We start from the raw sequence: 20,849 nt of genomic DNA on the forward strand, positions 1-20,849 counted from the left end.
ATGGAATGATGTCAGATTACAGTGAGGTCTCAAGTGGGGTTCCACAGAAATCAGTTCTGGGTCCGGTGTTGTTTAACATCTTTATTAATGACCTGGATGTTGGTATAGAGCATAGTCATCAAGTTTGCAGATGACACAAAGGTGGGGGGGGTTCCATCCCCCCCCCGATCTGGTAGGCAGAAAATGGGGGGGGACGGTCGTGTGAGCTGCACTTTAATGATAAAAGAACCGCATGTGGTTCATTTGGCCACCCCTGGGCGGGAGGTTTAAAAAAAAACCATAAGGATGTACTTCTTCACATTGTGCACTGTGTGGAAATCTTTGCCAGGAGTTGTTGTGAAGGCCAAAATTATAACAGGGTTCAAAAAAGAAGTAGATAAATTAATGGAGGATAAGTCCATCAATGGCTACTAACCAGATGGGCAAGGATACCACACCATGCTCTGAGTGTCCCTCACTGCTCTTTGCCAGAAACTGAGTGGATGACAGAGGATGTATCATTTGATAATTACCTATTCTGTTCATTCCTTCTGAAACATCTGGCATTGGCCACTGTTGGAAGACAGGGTGGACCATGGGTCTGACTTATTATGGCTGTTCTTATTTAAACTGGTGAAAGTTACACTACGCTGCCAATTACACATGGCTTAGAACTAGTTTACACTGGACTTATAACTCACACTGCTGTTTGTCACCATTGTTATAAATGTATGGAGATACACTTATCTCAGGGAGCTGGAAGGGACCCTGAACTCATCGAGTCCAGCCCCCTGCCTTCACTAGCAGGACCAAGTACTGATTTTGCCCCAGATCCCTAAATGGCCCTCTCAAGGATTGAGCTCACAACCCTGGGTTTAGCAGGACAATGCTCAAACCACTGAGTTATCCCTCCTCCCTCTTGCCCAAATCAAAAACATGCAACTACATACTGTAGGCTACATTTGGTCTAATATCTTTATCAGCTATATGGAAATTATCCAGTGAATTGCTTCGCTAGTATAAGTAAGTCTCCAAACTATGCTTCTCCAATTGTTTTGCAGCTTAACATGAACCACAATAATGTGTGATCAATAATAAGTAAGGTTAAGATTTTGTCAGTTATTTTTTACTATAAATAACCAACAGGTCATGGGCTTCTGTGAATTTTTGTTTATTGCCTGTGACCTGTTGGTGACTTTTACTAAAAAGAATGAGCGAAAGGACTGAAGCCCAAGCCCCGTGGGAGGTAAGAGAGCCCAAGTCCTGCTACAGGGGCAGAGGAGTTGAGCACCCGCTGCCGTCGCAGCTGACAGCTCTGGGGCCCTTGCTGCAGCCTCACAGCTCAGAACTCCACGGTCCCTACCGCCTGTGGCAGCTGACGGCTCTGGTGCCCCCTGCCACCTGTGGTGGCTAGGAACTCTGTGTGTCCCCACAACCCATAGCTGATGGAGCTCCAGGACCCCCCTCTGCCTGTGGATTTTGCCTGTGCAATTGATAAGCATGAATGTTTGCTAGAGCTATTTAGTTTTAAAATGTGTCCCCTACTATTAGCATAGCAAAAGCAGAATTTTTCACACAGCTCCTGTTGCTATTAGAGTCACACCTCTAATACAGGATGTTCCCAAAATAATCCTAATTTTTTTTTCTTGCAGGAACTAAAAAAAAAGAAAAGAAAAGTGAAGTTGGCCCATGGTTAGTTAAATTGCATTTGGCTGATAATGGTATAGATGGAAGAGGAAAGGGAGGAGAAAAGATGGTCTTGGAGTTCACACAGTTTTTAACTTAGTAAGTTATAAGTAAAAGATGGTGGTGCCTTTTTTTTCCTTTTTCTAGATTCAGAAATGTATGTTTGGAGAATGTCTGTTTTTTTTTTTTTTATCCAAAATGAGTACTAGTAACCATTGGCTTTGCTCCTCAAATATTCTGCATGCAACATCTCTGAAGTGTGTAGGTATGGTGTAGAGTATAGTGTGAGAGCTCTGACTCTATCTGGAAGGATCTTAGATATACATACATCTAAGCTCTCCGCAAATTCAGTTTTGCTATCAAAGCTCCTAGAGTGTCCAGTGATTTCACCTCAACAGGATGATGTTTCAGTTTTAATTAAGAGGTGAAAAAAGACAAAGAACAGAGATGTTTATTCTGTAAAATACCATATTGACTGGATACTAACTCTTCAGTCTCCGCTCCCTAGCTCTCAAAGATTTTTGGCCATTCATGTCAACTTCACTCTGAGACAAACTGCCACTGTCCTAGTGTCCTCCCAGTATGTTCTGATTCTTTTCCCTTCTGACTGCTATCACAAGCATTTTAAAAAAATAACTTGAAGAAAATGATTCCACAGGTTTCAAGTTAGACCTCATTAAAATCAACTAAAAATATATATTAAGGGCAGAACAGGGGGAGGACACAGAGCTCCTTTCTGCTACCCTCACATGCAAAGGACATGATTGCATTCTTGGACTGGGGAAGCAGATGCCACCCCAGAATATGGTAATGGAAAACCTTCCTAGAGGGTACTGCTTTCCAGTTTGAAAAAGGCCTTCTTGACTGTCATATAGGCTAGATCATCCACTGAGGCCCACCTTTGGGTAAACAGTGGGGTAGAGTTGCACTGAACTGGTGGAAGTCACTGGCTAAGCACTGGAATCAGTTTGTTGAAATCCTCGATCAGCTTTTTACAGCAGTAGCCTCTTCTGCAGGTACAGAGGATATTTTCTTCATTTTAGTTGATTCAACTACTTCAATTCAATGACTATTTTATTCAAAGTTAAGAAACCTATTGGGAGTTGAAAAAGCAGGAAAGCTTGTTTTCCAGTCTGTGAATACAAACTAGGGTGTGAGAGGATAAGATCTAGTTCTAAAATCTTGAAGGACACAGTGACCAGAAATAAACTAAAGCCACGTCCTTTGCTTAATAAATCAGTAAGATTTCAGTGTAGAACAGATTTTGATAACCTTTTTTTTTCCTTTCTTACTCATTTAACTTAATGTAAAAAAATTAAAACAGTTTTATGCACTTTTCATTGAATTCTAATTTCTGTCCAAATACAACTTGACACAAATCACAAGTAAACAATTTATTATTATATAGTAAATAATAAAGGCATCATTCATTTTCTAATGTAATAAAAATTAAGAATCTGAATAAATGTATCTTATACCATATAACTGCTGAAATAAATGGGCGAATACATATAGAATATCCTGCTGGTTAGCAAAAAAAAAAATACCAACCTTAGTGTAAAGGCTATTTCAGTAGCAAACCAACATGTTTTAATGGTTTCCCACCAATTGAAATCAACCGTTCTTTAGGAAAATAACTAAAAAGTACAAATGCAAAACATAATTAAAATTGATTATTTAAATCAAGGTCTCCTGTTGCTGATTTTAATTGCTTTGATTTAAATCAATCCATCTTGCCACCTCCCCATGTTCCTTCTCCCCCAGCTTTGGAGCAGTCAAAAAACCACTCCCCACACTTGCTGGAGTCAGGGAGGAGAAGGATAGGTTGATGGATTTATCTAGTACAGATTCACTGGCTACCACCCTATATCTTTGTCAACAGGGGCGGCTCCAGGCACCAGCGCAGCAAGCGTATGCCTGGGGTGGCGGCCTGCTGGTCGCTGTGAGGGTGGCAGTCAGGCAGCCTTTGGCAGCATTCCTGTGGGAAGTCGGCTGGTCCCACAGCTTTGGCGGTAATTTGGCAGTGGGTATGCCAAAGCCACGGGACCAATGGACCTCCCACAGGCATGCCGCCGAATCCGCGATACCAGCGGACCTCCCACAGGCACACCGCCAAAAGCCGCCTGACTGCCATGCTTGGGCCGGCAAAATACATAGAGCAGCCCCTGTTTGTCAATCCACTATATCATCCCCCGACTCTCCATCTGCTACTATCAGCAGATGGAGACCCTGTGGAGCAGTGTTCTGCAGCACACAGGAAATACAGATCTGTGAAGTCTCTGCATTGTTGCTCCCGTTGCACAGTAGAACTGTACTTGTTCTGAATTCGGAGCCTCCCGTGGCCCTTTATTAGACCAGAAGTTTTGGCCCAAGGAAATTAAAGACCAAGACCATAGATTTAAATAAAATTAGAGATCTAACTTTCTCCCACAGAGATGCCTGTTCTACACTCAGATGCAGATATACAACTGCCAGTGCAGTGGGAGCCGCATATACATACCTAAGGGTCGTATCTGGCTCAGTGGCGTGAATCTGATGTTGACTGTCAGCCTTAACTCAAGACTGACCGTTCAGCCTTCTACACAAGGATAACTTTTAATTTAAAAAACAGATGATAAGCTAACACTTTGTATTAATATCATTAGCTAAGTGTATACCAGGTGAGAAGAAGACTAGCATCCAGCCCTGGTATTTTATGTCAAAGGGGTCCCATAGTGGTTGGAACTCATGCAGGCACCAGCTGGCTGTGTTCTGACCTGTGTACACGCCTCCCCTCACACGTGCTCTACTAAAATAGAAGGACAGACAGACGAACAGACAGCTCACTTTCCAGTGTCACTTTCTGCAGAGCTTCCTGGAACTCTTCGTCAGTGAAAGGGATGCCCATGGTTTGCAGAGTGCAGCGCAGGTCACCCACCTCAATGTTATCTGCTTCAGGAAATAAAATTCAGGAAATAATAAAATATATGTTATCAACATCAGTTGTCCTAATTAAATGTTAGAAACAGTTCTACTACAGTCCAAAGCAAAGTACATGAAATCAGAGAAATCTGGGAAACAAAACAAAGAGATTATATAAGAAGCAAGAGAAAATTTGGAAGACTTTATAGTGCTTTTACAATAAATAACAAAGATCCAACTGCTGCCCTTCTTAGTAATGCAAACAGTAATACTCATGTGAGTTGGGCAAGCAAGATGTGACCCTAAGGTTGTAATAGCTTTAAATGAAGAAAAGTGATTAATCGGCTGTGGAATCCACTTTTAATTTTTATTGTAATATATAAGAAATTCTATCACTCTTGTGCCCAGAATTGTTAATATCAGTACAGCTGCCCAAATACCAAATTGATGAGGCAGTTTCAAAGTCCCATTAAAAATTTTAATTTACTAATGGAATTTTATCAATATTTATGTTCTTGGAACAGCTGAAGAACAATAATAATAATGAATATCAGCATTAACTTTATTCCAGCACCCACTTGGTTCTGAGCAAGTAGAAGAAGGAGATAGGATAAATTTGACTGGGTGAAGTTCTACAGGCTGCGTTATGCAGGTCAAGATGGTCATAATGGTCTCTTCTGGTCTTAAAACCTATAAATTTTTGTTATAATCAGTTTTTTAAAGCCAAGTCCTAACTTTGTAAAATAGAAATTTATTGTGAAAACGCTGATAGGTCTTTATTTACAGCTACACAAACAGCACTGGCATTATAATGCACTAATTTTCTCCCCTGAAATAATATTATGGAACTGACAGCTCACATGCTCTGAACTCAATGGGAATCCAATATGTGGAATCAGGCAGTGTTATTTGTGTTTATTACTGAGGATTTCTATTCAAATTATTAGCTGAAAAAGAATCACAGTGAAGAAATGCACTCATTTTCTAAAAGGAAACCTATAAGAGGAGCCATGTACTCATTTGGGGGCTGATCCAAAGCCCGCTGAAATCAATGAGAGTAATGGCTTTGGATCAGGTCACTAGACAAAAGAATTATCAAAGAATGGTGGCTTTTGTTTCAGTTGTTTAACTTTAGATCTTTGGTATTAATTACATTCTACATTAAAATACTTGTATTTTATTTACTAATGTATAACATTGGTTTTTACTTACAGCAGATTTCAGGGTTTTGTTGTTGTTGTTGTTGTTGTTCTTAAATGCAGCCTAATCAAACACTCTGAACACTTGATAGAACTTGATCTACATGGCAACGCTATAGGAGAACTTTGTGCAACAGACATCCTGGAAGCTCTTAAGAAGAGAAAAAAAGGTGGAGTGTCTCCAACTTCAGTCCATAAGCTTTAAAAATTATTTTACTTTTTATTTAGGTGTTCATCAGGGTGTTTGTACAAATGATATGAGGAATGTTATATGTAAGTTACATTTCTATACAAATTCAGTACTATTTAAAATACAATACAACCATGAGTATCTTAGAGAATTTTCAGTGTAAGAGACGTCGGGGAAAGGACCTTGTTATGAAAAATTGAGCTTTGTGTACTTATATTTGGGTGAATGCAAGGTAAAAGTAAGAAAAAGGATTCAAATCCTGAAAATGGCTATGTATGAGAGAGAGAGAGACTTGTTCTAATTTATACTTTAGTGATCCTGTAATAACCATATGTATTGATGTATTAATTATATTTTATAGAAATGTCAGCAGCCATTTTCAACTGCTGTATCTACCTCCTTTCTAAACCTCCCCAATGCTGCATCACTCCTAACAGTTCCTTGCTGTTGCACCTCATTTTTCCCATTCCCTCACCAATAGTGAACTTTCACACACACACGCCAGCTCCCTCCCCAACCCTGATGGCTGTTTTTCCCATCTGCTTCTTCTCATTTGCTGGCTCTCCCACATCCCATGGCATTGTGATTTAGTACTTGGAAAAGTAAAAAAAAGTGCTATTCTGTCTGTAGTTCAAATATTTTTGCTCTCAAGAATTACTGGCAGTCATTTGTCAATCAGAAGAGAACTGCAAACTTCAGGACCTTTTCAAATCAAACAGATGTGATGTTCTGTGTGACAGGAAAATATCTGGAGGGAGAAATGCTGTTCTGCTGGCAGGTCAATAGAAAACAGTGAAGAAAAATAGAAATCACAGTGGAATTCCATTGTGGGGAACACTTCATTATTACATCAGTGAATATTTCTGTGGGGTAGAGAGGGCTGAAAAAGAAGTATATTTAATTTTTGATAGTCGAAAATAGGAAAATATGTTCTTCATTGTCTCAACAGACAAGATGCCAGGCTTAAATATTAAGGTTACACCACAGATTTCCTCAAATACTTTCAAGTCAATTTTCAAGAACAGCAAGAAGCTCAAATCAACTAAAAAGAGAATGAAAAAGGTATGTACTTGCTGCTTTTCCAGCCTTTACATTAATAGAAAAGCTTCACCATGATTCTTGTTCTTAATGAAAAAAAATTCACATAAATAGATTCAGATATGGAGGTTTTACTTCACTTAAGGCTTGTCTACACTTAAAAGGCTGCAGCGGCCTCCTGTCAGTGTAGGTAGCATCTTCACTGAAGCACTACAGTGGTGCAGCTGTATCAGTACAGTTGAGCCGCGGCAGCCTTTTAAGTGAAGAAAAGTCATAAGTCCCATGTTCTATTCATAATTCCGCAAGAGTTGGTTGTTTCTGCTAAAATGATCAGCAGAGAAATAATTAGGTGCTGATATTTAAATTGTTGTTATTAGAATTCAGAATCAACACCTCATTCAGAAACAAGTGCAGTTCACATCCTCAGAGCTATTGCTCTCCTTCATGATTTTGCCTCAGAGTCCCACTGCAGTAGTTGTTTGCCTAGCCACATGACTCCTACAGTGGGGGGAAGGGGGGCTGTGCAAGCTGCATATTTGGAGCACAAGAGCTATTGTTAGTAAGTAATCCTTTATCAGAATGCCTGCTGTTCCCTCCCACACAGTGCAGATTGTTCCCTCCTACCCACCACCACATGCACTGCACAAATCTTCCTATCCTAGGTCTTAACTGACCCAGAGATCTGTGTAAATTGAGGGCTAGATATGGAGCCCTAAACTAAGACAGGGAAAATGTTACAGTAGTCCAGCTGCCTACAAATCACCTAGAAGACACTTGGTAGGCTATTCTCTTGTTTGAATTCCTCTCTGTAAGGGTCCTTGCCTTGAGAAACTGGACCACATAGTGGGAGCACTATGAAAAGGAATGCCATGGAAAAGGAACAATGCTGGAGGAAAAGAGTAAATCCACTCAACTATATAGTTGTACTAGTTCTGTTTCTGACATGAAAAATGTAGAGCCAAAATTTAATGCCCAGACTACAAAGACGACATGTCATGCTCCAAATTCAGGTTTTATTTGTAAAAAAAATTTCACATATAATAACAATAGAAATGATTATTTTTTAAAAATAAAATCAGTTTTTGTTGGGATTTAAATATACTCCACTGTTTGCAGTCCAAATACTGCAGCACTGTGACAGTGCATGAGAACCAGAAAGAGCCTAGATAATTATTTGCATTGCCTAAGCAGTGTGAAGTTCAAGTAGTCAACTGTAATAGGGCTTTCTATACTTGGAAATGTACTGAAATAGCTATCCTGAATAATTCTTCAGGAATAATTATTTCACTATAATGGCCCAGGTGGACGCTCTTATTCCAGGATAAGAATGCCTTTTTTTAATTTAACTTTAGAAATAGTTTGACTTAGAATAATTTAATTATTCTGGGATAGCTGTTCCAGTAAATTTCCAATTCTTGACATGCTCTGATGGATGATTTAGTTGGGGATTGGTCCTGCTTTGAGCAGGGGGTTGGACTAGATGACCTCCTGAGGTTCCTTTCAACCCTAATATTCTATGATTCTTGGCCCTGGTCCTGCATTCCACTGATGCAGGGACTCACTGAAATCAATGGAGATCTTCATGACTCAGGAATCTGTCCACATGGATCTAAATGCAAGACCGGTGTCTAAATGGTAGCAAGTAAAACTGACTTTTAAAATTATTTTAAATTTAATCATTGAAAGTGCTATTAAAGAACCTTAATTTTTAAAAAAATCATTTGAACCTGACAGTGTCTTATTAAAGTTTGTTTTTAAACAATTTGAGGAAAAAAGGCATCATACTTTGAAAATAAAAATACAGAAAATGCTAACTGTTGTCCCTTTCTCATTAACATTTTTAGGGCCTACTTCAAACACTTCAGGCACATAAGTAGTGCCATTGAAGTCAACAGGACTACTTGTGTGCTACTATGTGTATATGCATAACCATTTTCAAGATCGAGATCTCAGCATAACTTATTTCAGATACACCAATTATGTATTCATTTGGAGTAAGATTGTGACATCCTATACCTTGAGATGGGGGGCATCCTGGAACCCCCACATTCCCATGATCTTGCATATAAAGCATGCCTTATAAGGTATCAGGGGAAAGGTTATGATATGCTTAAAGTCATTTCTCTATCTATATATGTATATCATTAATGCATCTGAAGTTATGAGAATTATGTTGTATGGTGGTCACTACAACATGCTGTAAGTTGGGGAATCAGTCAGATATTAGCTCCCCAGAGGCAACAGCAAGGAAAGTAGCCAACACCTGAGTGCAGTGTCAATCAGTCCATCAATAATCATTGTCCAGCAAGGGAGCTACAATGCAATGACTCACCTGCATGAGGCCACACCAGGGGAATTGCTCAACCTTGCTTGGAGAGACTTAGCAATGCACCCAGACATGCCTGGACTTGTGTTTTCCAAGCAAATGGACTGAAGATGTAAAACCAAACACAGGGGGCCCATGCTGGGCCTTCTTCCTTCACCTACCTATGCTGCAAGCAACAAGGACACGCTGAAGACTCCAACTGAGGGGACTGGCCTAGATTTCAAGGATGAAATCTGTGTACTATGAACTGCAGTATCCAGGTGGGTGAGAAAAACTGCTTAATCTAGATGTTGCCCAGTCTAATAAGGTTGAGAGTTTAGACTGAATGCTTATATTTTATTTTATTTTGGTAACCACTCTGACTTTTTGCCTATCACTTGATATCACTTAAAATCTATTTTTGTAGTCAATAAATTTGTTAAATTGTTTGTCTTTACCAGTGAGTTTGTACGAAGTATGTGGCAAAACTGATCAGGTTTGCAAAGGCTGGTGTATATCCACTTTCCATTGAAGAAGTGGTGAACCAAATAATAAATTTGCACTGCTCATCTTGAGCAGTGTAAGATGGTACATTCCTGAGGTACAGTGCTGGGAGGTTCTGGCTGGTGCTTTTCCCTGTGTGCTTAATAAGTGGCTCTGAGAGTATTCATGCAATATAGCTGGGTGGGGGGCATAGGCACTGACTTCCCCTCTGCCCCATGGAGGGTTGACACATCCCCGCCCCGGCCACCCTGCTCCAGTTCCACCTCCTTCCCCCAAGTTCCTGCCCCGCCTCTTTACCGCCTCCTCCCCCGAGCGTGCCACGTCCCCACTGCTCCCCATCCCTCCCAGAAAGTCCTAAGTACTGCCAGAGCTGGTAGGTGGCAGGCAGGAAGCACTGGGGCGGGGGGAGGAGCAGGGATGTGGCATGCTCAGGAGAGGAGGAAGAGGGAGTGGGGGTGGTGGGAGGTTAGATTCAGACCAAGGACCTCATTTTGTAGGGAACATAATGAAATGCGTGTGCTAAGCATTTGGAATAAAACAGAAATTCCATGTTGCCGGTCACCCCCAAAGCCCTGGGTTAAGTGGAATGTACTAATTGGACTTTAAAGACTGCTCTGAGAAAAATAGTGACAGTCAAGAAAGGACTGGGATAGAAAACTCCCAATAATACTTATGGCTATGAGATCTACAATTGCTTCACATGGGTATACCCCCAGGAAGTAATACATGCAGAACAATGAGGACACCTGAGCAATGGTGGGATGCCGCTGGATGACTATCAACTATGTATTCTCACTCATGAATCAGTTTATGAGCAAGCTGCTAAACACTACTAGCACCATTCAGAAGCAGGTTGCTATTAGGTTAAGAAGCAATATAAAGCAAATGGACAAAAGATTGGGCAGTATATTAAATCTTAAGGAATGGGATGTAGTTGACAGGGTTTTATATAGATTCTATTTGGAGAAGAACCATGCCTTAAGTCCCAGATGTCTAGGTCCAGTAGTGATAGTGAACAAGGCTTGCCCAACGGTTTACCAGGTGGAAGTAAAAGGGAAAAGGAAATGAACCCTTAAATGGTTTCACTCATCACAGTTAAAAGATTGGAAGGGATTTGTTAAGTGATGTCAATAAATCCTTTTCTCTCTTTTCTTTTCTTTCCGTCAGGAAAACCTTCACACCATGTTTTCAATAATTTGTTTTTGCACATTGATATACGTGTCAAGTTTAATGATTATTAAAAATGGGGAACACTGTTATTGTCAAGTAAACAAAAGTTATAATTATGAGTGGGATAGGGCTGAACAAAGTATGATACTATCCTGTATCCAGTTTTGGGCACCACATTTCAGGAAAGATGTGGAGAAATTGGGGAGGGTACAGAGAAGAGCAACAAGAATGATAAAAGGTATAGAGACCATGACCTATGAAGGAAGGCTGAAAGAACTGGGTTTGTTTAGTTTGGAAAAGAGAAGACCGAGAAGGGACATGATAGCAGTTTTCAAGTATCTAAAAGAGTGTCATAAGAAGGAGGGAGAAAACTTGTTCATCTTAACCTCTAAGGATAGAACAAGAAGCAATGGGCTTAAACTACAGCAAGAGAGGTTTAGGTTGGACATTAGGAAAAAGTTCGTAACTGTTAGGTGACTGAAATAAACTGCCTAGGGAGGTTATGGAATCTCCATCTCTGGAGATATTTAAGAGTAGGTTAGATAAATGTCTATCAAGGATGGTCTAGACAGTATTTGGTCCTGCCATGAGGGCAAGGGACTAGACTCTATGACCTCTCAAGGTCCCTTCCAGCCCTATTAATCTATCCTGCCCACTTCATTAAAAGGAACAGTTATAATTTATGTGAATAAAAAAGAGGACTGTCACATAGTTTGGAAGGAAGAGGTTAGCGGTAAGACCATAACTGCCTTCACAGCGAACAGTAATACACAGGAAGTAACATTTTATGATTCAGAGGAAGAACAAGTCTCTTTCATGCAAAAGAATAATATCACATGTGCATGGCTTTTTAGTGATGACTTCTTGACTAGTTGTTCAGACGTAATGAAAGTAACGGTCCTCCAAATGTTCATACATGAGATCTAATCTAACGCAATGGGTAAACCATCAGTGTTGTAATGGATTACAATATCTAATTGATTGCGTTAGGGTTAATTTGTATACTCCCACTGGTCAACATAATTTTATCTTGATGTATTCTAATTGCACTGAAAATTGCTTTGTCAGCTATCGAACTGTAAATTAGTTTTGAAACAAAGAAAATGTGACCTTTCATGTCAAATGTGATGGAAACGTTAATGTTGATGTTACTGTAAATGATACAAGCAAATGGTTGATCACTAGTTTATATCAAGTTAAGGAAGTGACAGGAGTTATTGTGTCACCTAAACCATATAAAAATCTAATTGAACCGCTGGTGATAAAAGGAGACATAAAAAAAATACTTATGATAAACCCCAGTGAGGGGCCCCAAAAATGAAGCTGAGCACAAGGCACCAGTAACTCTAAATCCCCCGCTGCCCCCCGCCCTTCCCACAGCATCCGCGCAAGCTACAGGCAGCCGCCAGCATGAGCCCTGCTTCCGTGGCCGAGAGGCGCCCTGAGCTCTCCGCAGCTGGCCGCCCACCCCCTCTGCTCCCGGAGCGGTGGGGGCAGCGGTCGGGTCCCGCGGGCCTCCCCTTTGCCCCCGCCCTGCTGGCTGGGCCGGGCGGGTGCCGTCGCTCCCGACACCGGGTGGCGCTGCAGCCCCGCTCTCTCGGAGGAGCCAGCGCGATTCCTCCGCAGCGTCTCCGCCCCCCGCCATGGCCGACGTGGAGGACGGAGACGAGCCGGGCGCCCCCCACGCTCACCCGGGCTCCTCGGGCGCCAAGGCGGGCGCTGCCGACAAGATGTTCTCGCTGAAGAAGTGGAACGCGGTGGCCATGTGGAGCTGGGACGTGGAGTGCGACACCTGCGCCATCTGCCGGGTCCAGGTCATGGGTAAGCGCCGGCGGGCCACAGCCTCCCCCGCCCTGGGCGGAGCCCCGCACCCCCTCACTGCCCCTCCCCCTACCGCGGCCGGGCCTCACATTCTGGGGGAGGGGCCTGTATCTGCTCACTGCCCCCTGCGGGGAGAGGCCCACATGCCGGGGGGAGGGGCCTTTAGCTCCTCGCTCCCCCCGCGGGGAGAGCCGGGGGTCCTGTATGTCCTTACTGCCGCCGCCCGCGGCCAGAGGGGCCGCCCCCCATTCTGGGGGCCTGAATCTTCTCGGTGCCTGCCTCCCTCCCCGGGAAAACCCGGGGTTTCTGATGGAGCTGGTACATACTGGGTTCCTTCTTTCCCACACTGACCTGTTTGCTGAGATGATACCAAGGCCATTTATGTAGTGCCTAATGCCTACGTCTGGGTTTGTCCCACGTCCTAGCAGTAATTGCACAAGGGATCCTGTGCTGGTACCAATGGGTGATGTAGCTTTATGTGTGTTTGTACCAGAAATAAATAATCAGAGGCTTCACCTAAGCAGTCAGCTTTAGCATGAAATACTCGTACAGTTCTTTATTTCCTTGAAATAAACTAGTTGGTTGACCTAGCCCAGCAGCTCTCATGTAATGAGGGGACGCTGAATAAACCAGACTCGTAGGCTACCATGTGGTCGCTGACCATGGCCTATGGTGCCATTGATGTGGTGGGTCCTAACAGGTGATCCTCCTTAACTAGCTAAACAGAAACTTAATGGCTTAAATTGGATCACTTACTATAGTCCTTCATCTCTGTGCAACTATTACACCATGCTGAAACCTTGTCTGTGGTCTGCTCTTCTCCCTACATTTCACCAGAAAATGGTTGCTCTTCAGGGGTGATGTCTAGTGTATTCTTTGTATTATCTGTTAATTTTGTCTTGCAAACCACTCTTGCATAAATGAAAGGTTGCATTATTGCATTAGCTAAAATTTATTATCACTGTATTTGTACAAATCTCCCCAACTGATTACAAATATTAACACTTATCCAAAAAAAGGTTCTTATACCCATTTGTCAGATGTTACTGGAGTATCTCCTTCCCGATAATATTGCTGCAGCTGTACTTTGGCTGAAAACAATGTTTAAAAGTAGCTTAAAGTGTACCGATTAAGACATTGATAGCATAGCAATTACATATAATTATGATGACCTAAATACATTAAAAAGTGTGAATTTTTATTGCTATTGAGATTGGATAGCTCAGGGAGTTAATAATTGGAGACACACAGAGCCTTTTCATCTCTAGGTCATTGTACAAATGCAGCTTGGGTAAGGAGTAATCCAAGTTACCATTTTATGTCTTGTCAGTGTTGTGCATGATACAAATACAGTTTCTGTCCAATTCCCAGTAGGTGAGTATTCAAATTACAAAAGCCACTGCAGTTGGCACACACTGGCAGTTTTAGTAGAATGGCCAAGGACAGAATGAACAGGGAAACTGAATTGTCTTTTGTGTTGTAGAGACAGAATCACCAGAAAATAAGGAAGATATTTAACACTTTTATATAGTGCTTTTCATCCATGAATTTCAAAGTGTTTTACAAAAATGGATAAGAAACCCTGTTAATGGGAAACTGAGGTTAAGTGACTTGCCCAAAATCATTCTTCCACTGTTGTTCTGGGGAGGGAAAGATTGAGAATCCAATCTGAGTGCCCATCATGGCAATATCGGACATAACTAGCCCCGCCATTTCTCATATTTCTGTGTGTGTCTAGAACAGTCTTCTGAGCTGGGAGAATTTATGAGCATGCTAGAGGAAAAAAGACTATATCGCAGAATGAAGTAGTGAAAAATATCTTCAGTGTCTTATTTAGCTTGACTTTATACAAGCAGTTTTAGCATGGTTTGAAGACAGTTCACACGTGGTCTTAGTTGGGCTGGTAGACAAAGCTCACATCAGGACTGAGAAATTATCTGCAATAGAATAACGTTTTCTTAAAAATACAGTTTTTAGTTATATCCAATAATAGATTTTACTGAACCTGATTTATGAAGAAGTAGAAGTAGCACAAAAGCACTGTGGAGAATAGATCTGAGTTCATACCTCTACTCATGCCAATTATGTTAAATCACAGAATTAAAGGGAAAAAAGGCTTAGATTAAAAGAAATTAAAATTCCTCTTATATTTATACCAAAAGAATAAATGTTTTCTGTGGAGCTAAATATGGAACTCTGATTGCCTTTATATTTTAATTTAAAAAAATGATAGGATTATTAGTGAATTTGATATTTCTGGATTGAAGTGTTTGAAGGGCGCCCTACTTGTTATCTCTTATACACTATTGAGATATCTACTCCTGTTTCTGCCCCTCCAAATAGGCCAAGACTTCATTGCCCATTTGTCAAATTTTCCAACAAGCACCTTCTCCCATGGTGTTCCTTATGCATGGAATAACTCCTTGTAAAAATCTGTAAAGCCACAACATTGTCCTTCTTCAGATCCCTCTTTAAAACACTCCTCTACTATGACACCTTCCAAAAATGTAATAGTGGCCACTGATGGTCATGATGATTACAGTCATCTCACCTATTACTGCAGAGATGTGCAAACTGTGGGCTGGGGGCTGCATCCGGCCCTTCAGACATTTTAATCCAGACCTCGAGCTCCAGCCGAGGAGCGGGGTCGGAGGCTTGCTCCACTCTGCACATGCTGGGGCTCCATGCAGCTCCCAGAAGCAGCGACACATCCCTCCTCCGCCTCATATGCATAGGGGCACCCGGGGGCTGCACACACTACCCCCACAGCTCCCTTTGGCTGGCAACCATGGCAGCGAGCAGAGCCGCCTGGCTGCGACTTCGCATAGGTGCCAGAGGAAGAACATGCCACTGCTTCTGGAAGCTGCCTGAGGCACGCACCGCCCAGAGCCTGCACCTCTATCCCTGCCTGACACTCAGCCCCCAGCCCTGATCCCTTTCCCGCCTTCCAAACCCCTCAGTCCCAGCCCTCTTGCACCCCCAAACCCTCAGCCCCACTCCAGAACCCGCGCCCCAGCTGAAGCCCTCACCCCCTCTGACACCCCAGCCCCTAATTTTGTGAGCATTCATGGCTCGCCATACAATTTCCATACCCAGATGTGGCCCTGTGTTATTGTGTCCTTCCCGTGCCTGTTTGTTGTATTTCCTGTCTTTGGCAGGAAATAATAAAATAAATAAATAAATGAGAAGCTCCTGATTGTCTGCTAAAGGAAGAGCTGCTCTCCTCTGCCTCATTTGTGGAAATGTTGCTGCCTCAGCATTCCCATTCTCTTTGCTGTTTGATGACTGACTAGGTGAGGAATCTGAAGTGGGAGCAGCAGTAAGCGGTTACATAGTGTGGAGCAGCCGCTGATGTGCTACTCCAACCGGGAGTCCCATATCCTTATTCCTTTCTGTCCCCTACAAGATTAGACACCATATTAAAAATATGTATTATATGTCCCCATTGGTCCCTTTACTTACATTGCACAACTAATAAATGATCTAAAAGTATGGTGTGGTCTCTTCACTTACAGTGCACGACTAATAAATGATCTAAAACTATAGGGTGTGGGTGTGTGTTTTATATTCTGGTGAAGTTTCAGTTACAAATCAAGTAAAATTGCTGTGTAAAAAAGGTGGTGTAGGGCAGGGTTTGATGAGAGGCTGAAAAACAGTAGAATGGTCAGCATCTCCTTTTAAGGAAATCATTCACATCTGAAAAACAAATTCCTGAAGTTGCGGGTTGCATGTGAGTACTCTTATTTAATTTTTAATCTGCTTGAGTGGATTTGGCAGAAGTCTCCCAGTGGTCACATATACAAAAAGGAGATTTGTTTTTTGCAGCAGAGCTCATGAAAATGTCCAAACAAAATGGAGGGTGTGAAGAGCTTGTCTTACAGTTTCCAGTTCTTTTTACCTCCTGAAACGATATATTTTTCTTTTGGTATGCATAGTGCTTGTATTTTAATTTCCTTTTTATCTAATAAATACAGTTGAACTAGATGGCAGAATTCGAGCTTTTACCATTATAAATATGTTCCATGGTTTATATTTTCATTAGAAAAGCCAGTTTTAAGAATTGCATTCTGAGCATCAGATTGAGTTTTGTTCATGTTTACTTTTAGATGCCTGTCTTAGATGTCAAGCTGAAAACAAACAAGAAGATTGTGTTGGTATGTAGTGATTTCATTGTCATGTTTTTCAGCAAAGGCTTTTTCTCAGTGGGGTGCTTTTTAAAGTTTGAAGATAATACTAATTTTATTAATGCGCAAAAATTAACTGTACAGCAATACTGTTGTAAAAAGACACTGTCGTAGAAAAGTGCTTGACTGAGCAAATCTTCAACTAGTCATTTATATATGTGTTTGTGACTGGGAAGAACTAGTTATATAATTCAGGACAGACTACTGTAGACTTTTGAGTTAGATAGGAAATACCTACTATCTCTTCCTTTGAGATAGATTCTAGAAGATATAACAGAAGAACTTCACTAAAACATGCAAGTGTGGATAAAAATTTTTCTAGGTTATGAAGCCATGGAATATATTTGATTGTCTTTTCCTCATCCAAGATTTCTGAGGTTTCAAAGATCTTATTTGTTGTTGTTTTATTAATCTGCTTTTCAACTGGAAAAGTGTAGCCCTAAGTAGTATATTAGATTTTTTACATGATATGTAGACATTGAAACATTTTTTTTAACTTGGAAGTATTACTTTGTTAATTGAATTTGTAAAATCAGTTATGGACATTTCCATCTCTTTGCTGTTTACTTTATAAAACACATAATCTCAGTTAATTGAATAGTATTATTTTAGTTGATCATCTTATTGTCTATAAAAGAAATTACCACTTCCACATTCCATGGTTGTCCTGTTAGGTCTCCCATTTGAAGACAGATATGAAAGGGAAAAAGTACAAAACTTCCAACAGTCCTGTGAATAGTGCCATTGTCTACAATCACTGCTAAAAAAAAAAAAAAATAAGCAACTAGTACAATGCAGAATTAGTCCAGTTTGGTATATTTAAATAATTATGGTGTATCTCTGATGTAGCTAAGAGCCCATTTTAAATGCTTATGTACTAGTATCCTATATTATTTTATTTATCATGTATCTCAACTTTGAACTTTAAAAATTCAAATAAAATGTTAATTAGAATTTGTTCATATGCCCTTAAACCTTTGGCACATGATGAAACAATACACTAACTATACCTAATTAATGAACCAGTAAAAAGTAAGATCGAATTTAGCCAAGCTGTGGAAGTTTCCAAACCACTCACAGGCTTCCCTCGTCACTCAGTAATATTTATAGTATTATGTATTATTTATATAGTGCACAGCCCTGTGCTAAGCATTCTACAGTTGTGTAAGAATATGAAAGTATGTGTATATGTCTCTTGAATTAGAAATAAATTGGTAGACATGTTTTAAGTGGCTAATGTGTGAGACATAACCCTGTAGAACACCATATTCTATTTATAGAAAATACTGTCAAACCAGTAACACTAATCTAGTCTAAATCAATAAATCATTATAATGTATTATTCCCCAAAATATCATGTAACCCTCTATTTGCTGTAAAAATCTGAGTTAAATTGTTTGTACTCTTTATTGTGAATGTAGTTTGTACATCTATATTAAACAGTGTAACTGGAACATATCAAGTATTTTCTTTTCTTTCAGTTGTCTGGGGAGAATGTAATCATTCCTTCCACAATTGCTGCATGTCCCTATGGGTGAAACAGAACAATCGCTGTCCCCTCTGTCAACAGGACTGGGTGGTCCAGAGAATAGGCAAATGAAAACATGGGCAGTTTTTCTGTTGAACTTGTTTCAAGCAATATATGTCTGATGCCATATATCCATATGAAAGGGAGGAACACTCGTGATTCATTCAATTTATATCTATGTTAAAAGAATACTATGGTTTTGTTGTTCTTGAACATGCTCTAATGTGTTGGTGTGCCATTTTCTCTGATCTTATTTCAACATCCTTCCACAGCTGAGGACCATAGACACGCTACCTTAGAGTCTGTCTCTCTGTCAGTGTTCTGGTGTAAATTGTATCAACTGCTTAGAAATGTTGTGGTGCCGAAAATACACAATTACAATCGATCTTATGTTTTTGGTAAGGAAATGTAAGAAACCAGTCCATTCAAAAAGAAGGCCTTGCTTATGCCTGATATGCTGTATAATTAATTGAAAAAAAGAAATTCTTGCCATTCAAATAATACTGCATCCACACCAAACCACCATAAATAATTTTGTCTGATAGTGATTTTTTGACTAAAATAAATAGTGTGTGAAACATTTTTGGTTTTGTTTTTTCCCTCCCTTCCTCCTCTCTTCTCCCTCCCCTCCCCCTCGCACCTCTCCCGGTCCCCAGTATGGTCAAAACCTCTTATTTAGGTTTTAGTACAGGCTTATTTTTGTGATGGCTTAAGAAATCTGACCCTATAGTTCATTGGATATTAATAGCCTTTTCTTTTATAATGATATATACGTGGTTTCTCCAACATACAATTTTAAATTTTTACTATGTTGGGATTTTTATTGTAATTTCTAGGAAAAGCAATAGGGGATGTCTTTAATCCAGAATTGGGCCATTTTAATAACCATATTTGAAATTAATTAGCTGGCAATGTGAAAATATTGGCTCGGAACTAGCTGATCATGGATGTATTTTAGATAAATTGAGAACCATCTATAAATTGTTTAAAAAATATTATTGACAAAATAGATGTTATAAAGAACGCATATGCTAATTAAATGTAGCAAGAATCTAATGCAGCACACTGTAGGTCTATTTGGGAATACATTTTGTATCCATTTGTCTATTTGAATGCCCTCATATAGGTGTTGGCCTACCTTTTTATTGCATCATGCTGATGTCTGTTAGCAAGCCTGCCTATACGTCTTGATCACTCACTTCACTGTGTGCTAATGCCACCTGCTGGGAGAAAGGTGAACTCACTGAAAGTTGAACATCTTGACTGGCTGGAATCTACTAGAACAAATATTTATATACCAGGCCATAAATGTACATGGCAATTTACAAAGCACATTACAAAAGTTAAGATGCAGTCCTTGTCTGGAAGAGTTTGCAATCTATACCGACTAGACTGGGGTAGGCAACCTGTGGCACGTGTGCCAAAGGCAGCATACAAGCTAATTTTCAGTGGCACTCACACTGCCCCCGTCCTGGCAACCGGTCCGAGAGGCTCTGCATTTAAATTTAATTTTAAAAGAAGCTTCTTAAACATTTTAAAAACCTTATTTACTTTACATACAACAATAGTTTGGTTATATATTATAGTCTTATAGAAAGAGACCTTCTAAAAACGTTAACTTGTATTTCTGGCACACGAAACCTTAAATTAGAGTGAATAAATGAAGACTCGGCACACCACTTCTGAAAGGTTGCCAACCCCTGGACTAGACAAACATACAGAAATTAACTCAGGTGGGAGAGCAGGGTTCATGATCATTAAATCTCCTCCCCCAACACAAAGAGAGAAGGTGCACAACTTCTTCCTTACTGAATAAAAGTATCACAGCTATTAACCCCCATTCTAATACCTCTCCCACCCTCAACAAAGAAAATAACCCACTTTAAATGCTTATGTAGCCGCCCATTCTTCCCCCTCAACAAAAATCCCCTTCATAGCCGCCCCCCATATACGCACACCTATTCCCAGTCAATCCTTGATGATAAATTCTTTGCACTTGTAGTGCTTTTTCATTTTCAAAGCCATTTACAAACAAGACAGGCCAAGGACAAAATTCAGCAAAGTGCAGGGCCAGAGAAAATGAGAGTGCTCAGTTTCTCATGTGATTAGTTCCTAGTTGAGGAGTTCTCTTTCCAAAGTGAAGAACTTTAGACTTGGCCTACTCTTAAAATTTAGATAGACATAACTACAGTGGGCAGGAATATGAAAAATCCACACCTCGGGCATCCTACCTATGCTGACCTAACCCCCCAAGGCAGACGCAGCTAGGTGGATAGAAGCATGCATCCGTCACCCTAGCTGCCATAAGGTGGGGACAGGGTGTTCCTACAGCAGTGAGAAAAAC

General features: G+C 40.6%; 2 protein-coding genes and 1 long non-coding RNA gene across 6 annotated transcripts in view; 2 read left to right on the forward strand and 1 right to left on the reverse strand.

The window, feature by feature from the left end:
* The window catches only part of LOC127057235 (uncharacterized), a 23,760-nt gene extending 21,979 nt beyond the window's left edge, over positions 1-1,781 (forward strand). The window contains exon 8 of the mRNA XM_050966093.1: positions 1,632-1,781. Within this exon, the coding sequence (XP_050822050.1) occupies positions 1,632-1,765 (134 nt within the window). The 3' untranslated portion in view covers positions 1,766-1,781. The remainder of the gene's footprint in view (positions 1-1,631) is intronic.
* LOC127057298 (uncharacterized) overlaps positions 1-12,760 on the reverse strand; it is a 19,319-nt gene extending 6,559 nt beyond the window's left edge. Inside the window, exons 1-2 of one of the 2 annotated variants that reach the window (XR_007776045.1) lie at positions 12,664-12,760; positions 4,492-4,593 (exon numbers count right to left, since the gene is read on the reverse strand). This is a non-coding gene — a long non-coding RNA (uncharacterized LOC127057298). Of the gene's footprint in view, positions 1-4,491; positions 4,597-12,663 lie in introns of both variants that reach the window. The other variant, XR_007776044.1, reaches the window with a different exon arrangement.
* On the forward strand, positions 12,569-19,085 carry RNF7 (ring finger protein 7). Of its 3 annotated transcripts, none has more exons than XM_050966201.1 (3): positions 12,569-12,786; positions 16,900-16,947; positions 18,459-18,515. In XM_050966201.1, the coding sequence occupies exons 1-3, from the start codon at positions 12,616-12,618 to the stop codon at positions 18,513-18,515; spliced, it is 276 nt and encodes a 91-aa protein (XP_050822158.1). In that variant the 5' UTR covers positions 12,569-12,615. The 3 variants fall into 3 exon arrangements, with proteins under 3 accessions (XP_050822158.1, XP_050822155.1, XP_050822156.1); XM_050966198.1 differs by having other exon boundaries at positions 12,584-12,793; positions 18,459-19,085; XM_050966199.1 differs by lacking the exon at positions 12,569-12,786 and adding an exon at positions 12,922-13,111 and having other exon boundaries at positions 18,459-19,085.
* Positions 19,086-20,849: the final 1,764 nt, after the last annotated feature.

The sequence above is a fragment of the Gopherus flavomarginatus genome, chromosome 8 (genome assembly GCF_025201925.1).
Source record: "Gopherus flavomarginatus isolate rGopFla2 chromosome 8, rGopFla2.mat.asm, whole genome shotgun sequence".
Taxonomy (NCBI): Eukaryota; Metazoa; Chordata; order Testudines; family Testudinidae; genus Gopherus; species Gopherus flavomarginatus.

What these genes read in the sequence shown, in the direction of transcription:
- RNF7 (XM_050966198.1), top strand. Translation starts at nt 12,616, where the DNA reads ATGGCCGACGTGGAGGACGGAGACGAGCCGGGCGCCCCCCACGCTCAC. An exon ending in CTGCCGGGTCCAGGTCATGG is followed by an intron (nt 12,794 to 16,899) that starts GTAAGCGCCGGC and finishes GTTTACTTTTAG; the next exon opens with ATGCCTGTCTTAGATGTCAA. An exon ending in CAAACAAGAAGATTGTGTTG is followed by an intron (nt 16,948 to 18,458) that starts GTATGTAGTGAT and finishes CTTTTCTTTCAG; the next exon opens with TTGTCTGGGGAGAATGTAAT.